This window comes from Rhineura floridana, chromosome 8, assembly GCF_030035675.1.
Source record: "Rhineura floridana isolate rRhiFlo1 chromosome 8, rRhiFlo1.hap2, whole genome shotgun sequence".
Taxonomy (NCBI): domain Eukaryota; kingdom Metazoa; phylum Chordata; class Lepidosauria; order Squamata; family Rhineuridae; genus Rhineura; species Rhineura floridana.
This window is the reverse complement of record NC_084487.1, coordinates 90,372,450-90,378,449: the sequence shown is the minus strand read 5'-3', so window position 1 is coordinate 90,378,449 and position 6,000 is coordinate 90,372,450. Positions and strand designations below refer to the sequence as shown.

Sequence of the window (6,000 nt, the reverse complement as noted above, 5' to 3'; positions counted from 1 at the left end):
CTAGCGTAAGATGGTCTTCAGATGAGATGTTATGATATTAATAATGTGATGATTATGTATATGAGGAGATTGTATTTTATATTGTATTTTATATTGTACGTCGCCCAGAGTGTCCGTTCAGTCGGACAGATGGGCGTCTGCTAAATAAAATTTTATTATTATTATTATTATAAATATCTGCACACTCATTCCTATTATGTAGGATTATTGTTATTGTTATCAACAACAATAACAACATAATTTACTGCCCTTTCTGTTCAGGTCACTTGGTGGCATTGAGGAATTAAGTGTGGATTTGTACTCTATTAAACTTCATATGAAAAGTTTGTGAGGTTTTAACCTGAGGAATGGAGGAGAGGGAACATGGGAGATAAGATCAGCAGAAAGGGCCTTCTTGGTAGTTCCACTGCTCTCAGAAGTTTGGGGGATAGTGGACTGAGAGAGGTCATTCTCTGTGGCAGCCCCTAAATTGTGGAATTTCCTCCCACCCCCAGCCCAGAGGTGCATCTGGCATTTTCAGTGTACAGTTTTGGCAAACGCTGAATATGCACCTCTTTATTATTAAGCAGGCCTTTGGCACTTGAGCTGTATATTTTTAGGACCCACCCTATTCCTGTAAGTGTAATTTGTTTTAATTGTTTTTAAGATTGAATTTTAAACTGTTGTGACCAGCCCTGTGACCTGCTGGTGAAGGGCGGGTAATAATGATGATAATGTAAAGAGCCAGCTGCTCTGGTTTGGGCCCTTCTGTATAGCTTGGCTGGCACTTCAAAGAGAGTAGTAAGTGTCCTGTGATGACCAACGAGATCTGATACAGAAGCATGCAGAAAAATGAAGAGAGAGCGCTGAGTGCCTTGTAAGAGAAGGAGAGCCTGGACCAGCCACCAGGATAAAAAGCATATGGCTACATCGCTAGAGAGGCCAGAGCATCGTTTTGTAAATCCGGCGCCTGCAGACCAGCGGAATAGCAGGCACACAACGGGAGGCAGAGCGGCTTTTGGTTCAATGGCTCCACCTCCCGTCGCAGCACCCGCCCCGGTCTGGGAGGGAGGGACGGAGGGGGAGAGACGGAGGGAGAAAGCGAGGCAGGCAAAGCCGCGACTCGGAGGGCGCTTCGTGCCGGTGCCGAGGGGGTTAAGTGGTTGGCTACCGCGGGGGCCGTCGCTCGGCTCCACTCGACTCCGCGCCGTTCTGTGCTCTTCTGCCTAGAGTCGGGGCTCGCTCTGCCAGTGGGAAGATGGCGACGGAAGGAGCGAGTGGGGAGCCCGGCTCCAGGAGCCGGGGGGATCCGACAGCAGCGGTAGGCGAAGCACGGGCGCCGGGTGCTCTGCGGTCGCTTGGGAGCTTGCCTCGTCCCAGCTAGGCTACGCTTCGTTCTCTCTGCCGCGGGCTGGCTGTTGAACCGGGCAGGAGGCGGCGCACAGAGCCTCCGCGCCAGCTGCCAAGGCTGGGAAAGCGGAGCGCACGGCCGAGGGAGGCAGCGCGGGCCCAGCGTGTATTGGGGGAGAGCGCGGATATGGCATGCCTTGCATCGCTGGGCTTACTTTAAGGGCGGAGGGGGCTGTTCCGCGTCTGCGCCGCTGAGGCCAGAGCTCACATACCTTGGGCGGCAAGACCCGCAGTCCCAAGAGTATCGCTTGGCTCGATCTCAGCCTAATCGAGATATGGGAGGGGGGTGAGTTCGGGGCGCAGGGACCCTGGAACCGAGCGGAGGGGATCAGAGGCACCGTAGCTCTGGTTGGGAGTGGATCGTGCGCCCTTGATAGGGATGAGTGGACATCTGCTTATGCCCCTCCCCCCATTTCGGTCTCTGCTCTTTGGAAAGGGAGACGATCTCCTGCTTTATCTAGGAGGCGGCTCTCCATTGTTTCCGTGTGTGTGTGTGTGTGTGTTTGTGTGCGCGCGCGATGGGGCTATAGGAACGCGACCTCCCTTCGCGTGGGACGGGTGAAGAGGGGTCCCCATACAGCCCTGGCGCCAGGAGCTGGCTGGCGATGTGTCACAGCCGATCGCCAGTAACCATTGCCAGGGCTCGTCACCCTGGAATTAATGTCCTCCCCTGCCATGTGTGCTGCCTCCCCCGCACCACCAAGATCCTGAATAACCAGCGTGGAATATTGTCAGAAGCATTCTTGGGGATTTTAGAAGGGTGGTGATGGTTGTCTTTGAATTCCTAACCCTGTCGAAGCTATGGAGACTTTAGAAAGACGGGGGATCACTTCAGCTGGGAAATGTTTGGGGCTGATTTTTTGATCAGGTGCTTTTGTGGCAGGCATCCGTGAAACAATAAGCCTATGCTATTTCCTCCGTTCCCCACTTGTCTTCTGCTTCAAAGTGGTGGAGCAGGAAAGAGCTATCTTTTTTCATATCATTGCTTGGGGCTTTCTCTCACGCTGATACAAGAGCACTCTGCTGTTTAAAATCCCCAAAAGTACAGATAATTTTAGGGTTTGCCACTTCTTCAAACATGCTGTTTGGCAGCCTTTCCTAGCTAGACTCCTCTACCTTCCCCGTTGTCATTGACATGCCCTTTAGTTTTCACATTCATAGGTCAATATCTAGTTCACTTGCTTTTTGATTTAATTGGGTGGCAAGTGCTTCTGTTGTAAATGGAACAGGCATGGAAAAATCCATGCTTTGATGATTCCCCTGAAAGTTATAAATCAAAATTCTCTTGTCATTTGAACAGCATGTGTTGTTTGTCCATAAGATCAAGATGTCATTCCTCCCCTGTTTTGCCTGCTAAGCACTTTGTGAAGGGGCTGGCCCAAAATGAGGCCAGGCAAAGGGCTGTAGCTCAGTGGTAGAACACATGATGTTCTTGCAGAAAGTCTTAGGCTCAGCTGCTGGTATCTCCAGGCACTGGTAGGAAAGGCTCTAGTCAGGATCCCTGGAGAGCTGCTGCCAATACTGAGCTAGTTGAACTGCATATTAAAGCAGTGTCCTATGTGGTTGCTAAAACAGGTGGTATAGCACAGTGGGGAAGAGAGCCTGGCTGAAAGTCCAGAGTCTGTGAGTTCAAATCCCAGCTCGTGTCTCCTGGGTGTCAAGGGCCAGCTAAAGATCACCCCCACAGTGAGTGGCTCAGGGGTTACGTGCCCTGCCACCTGTGTAGCCGTGGGCAAGCTGCATAGTCCCAAGGAGCCCAATTGCCCCCCCCCAGCTGGAAGTTGCGGACAAGGAAGGGGCTGGCTTGTGCAGCTGTGGCAAGCTGAGCAGGCCCTAGCCATCTGGAGAGGACTAGCCTCAGAGGGAGGCAATGGTATACCCCCTCTGGATACCGCTTACCACGAAAACCTAGGGTAGCCATAAGTCAGGATCAGCTTGAAGGCAGTCCATTTCCATTTTCATGTGTTTGCTATAGTCCATGCAGACAGTTCTATGGTGTCATTATTTTATATGTTCCAAACATTTCTTTTGTGTTCAGTAATAACAACCCCCCCAAAAAATTTAAAAACTTATAAAAACATACTTCCTAGCAATAACCTAGAATATCAGAAAGAAATCTATTTTCAAGAAAATTCTGTGAAATGGGCCCAAATGAACCCTAAGGGAGTGCCACACAGTATAACAATAGCACTTCCTTTAGCAAACTTGTAATGTGTAAACATAATACATGGATACACACACTTCTTTAAACATCTGTATACACAACTGTGAGAAACTTAATTGGAACAGTAAATCCAAGACAGGTGTTTAATGATATCTGGAACTACTCTAAATTAAGTAATCAGTTTAAGTGTTTTATGTTATTTATTGGATTTTTCAGTCATATAGGACTAATGTTTTTTGAAAGTACCATTAAAACTGTATGAAACAGTCTACTTATCTATTAAAAGACCCTGAAAAGGTAGTAGTCAGGTCTGCAGCTGAATCAATTGTTTTTATTGCTTAGATATGAGAGAGCTCCATAAAGTAAACGTGCAAGTAATTGAAGAGTGAATTAAAATTGTATGTATATAGCCTTTGGGAATGTAATAGAAAAGAGGTAGGATCACTGAAAATATCAGTCATATGTAGAACTGGCTGTTTTTATGCTCAGTATTTTGGAAAATCAGGTCACATTTCTATATAGGGAGTCAGAAGGCTATTTATAGGCAGCTACCCTATTAAAAAGTTGTTTGAGGTTGATAGGATTTCATAAACATTGGATTTATTCCATAACTTAACACAAAAGAGGGAACGAGGGCTGTTTTTTCACCCCCAAACTGTTATGACATTTGAGAAAAGGCTGAATTAAAGTTGCAGCTATGGGTAGACTTACCTGAGAGTAAGTCCCACTGGTCAGTGGAACTTGGTATGGGAGTAACTACGCCTATGATTGGGCTACAAAAGTAACATTATTGTGGTGGTGGTGTCTGTATGAAGAAGAAAAGTCAGTATCTTTACTCACAAATAGATTTTGGGTTTTTTGCCCAGATCCCAGATTAATTTGTAACTTGGAAGTTCAGTAAGATTTCCAGTATAGTGTTTTCAATTGAATTTAAGCCTTGTACCTTAGCTTTTCCACCCTCAAAGTACAGATAGTCCAATAAACAACTTAAAAGGAATAGCAATAGCTATAGAGCAGAGTTCTACTGTTACTTAACTTTCAACATAGGGCTGCCATTTTAAGCTCAACTACCTTAGGTATTTTTTGCTAGCTGCTGCTTCCAGGACATCTTATGAAGGGGGGGACCTCCTCCCCAGTAACTTTCAGCAAATGTATTAGCAGGCGTCTGCTGGGGGAAAAATGCATAGAATACTATGGAAAAAATCACCCTGCCTTTTAATGTCAGCAAGAAATTTATGACTGAAAAAAGAGAGAGTTCTTTAATGGCTATATTTGGGAATGAAGCCAAAATTCTTCCCATTCTCGGCTTTCCTGCGTAGCAGTTGGTATGTGTGTTGGGAGGATGCAAACCTTAATATCTGCTTTGTTGCCATGGTAATAGGACCAAAGAAAACCTGAAGGCACTTGGTGTGATTCATCCCTCACACCTACACATACACACACGCAATGAAGTCTGTTCAAAAAGCATCCTTCACTGGTAGACCATGTGTTTTACATACATAAGGCCATGGGTTCATATACAGTACTGACATCTTGAAAGGAGCTCGGATAGCTAGGGTAGGATAGACTTCTCCATGAGATTTTCCACTGAATTAGACCAGCCATTTGCAACCTTGCACCCTTCAGATGTTGTTGGTCTCCAACTCCCACCAGCTCCAGCCTGTGCAGCCAGTGGTCAGGAGTGATGGAAGTTGTAGTGCCAACATTTTGAAGGCTGCAGGTTGAGGAAGGCTGGGGTAGACTATACTGAGATAGACAGACTGATAGTGCAAGACAGCTTCAAGTGTTTGTATATGCCCATGCATTTAATGATACTTCTTTTTTTATATACATTTTATTTCTTCTTTGCCATACAAATATCAGAACAGTATAAAACAATACATAACACACAACCAAAGAAAGATAAAAAAGGAGCATTATTCACATTGTTGCATATAAAGAATTCATTTTTGTGTTAATAGCCCTTGTTTAATAATTGTTCTCTTTTCCACTTTGAGTTTTCCTGTATAGTCTTTTTAGAGTGGTCCATGTACACACACACACTCTCTCTCTCTCACTCACTCACTCACATAACCCCATATCCAATAATACTTGACCAAGATGCTCAAAATTTTTCTACTACATTTCTTAAATTCTTTCTTTTTTGTCTTTTGTCTTTTTTAAAAACTCAAGTGTATAAATCAAAAACTTCGTAACAATTTAAATGTCTGTTACAATGCACTGACATATAGCTTATACAATCAAAACATATATACATAAATAAATTTAAAAAGGAAAAAAAGTTTTAAAATTATAATAATAATAAAAATAAGAAATCAATAAAAAAGAGATGGAGAGGAGAGTTACTGAGATTAATTTAATGATACTTCTGGAGTAATAGCTAGTATAGATCATCTCATATGCAGGGCATGGAGAAGCCCTTACTCATGCTGATACTATTCACTGGG

The 6,000-nt window shown here is 44.7% G+C and overlaps 1 protein-coding gene across 1 annotated transcript in view; it reads left to right on the top strand.

The window, feature by feature from the left end:
- The first annotated feature begins 1,079 nt into the window (after positions 1-1,079).
- Positions 1,080-6,000, top strand: part of CTTNBP2 (cortactin binding protein 2) — a 123,655-nt gene continuing 118,734 nt past the window's right edge. Inside the window, 1 exon segment of the mRNA XM_061640072.1 lies at positions 1,080-1,300. Coding sequence (XP_061496056.1) covers positions 1,238-1,300 — 63 coding nt within the window. The 5' untranslated portion in view covers positions 1,080-1,237.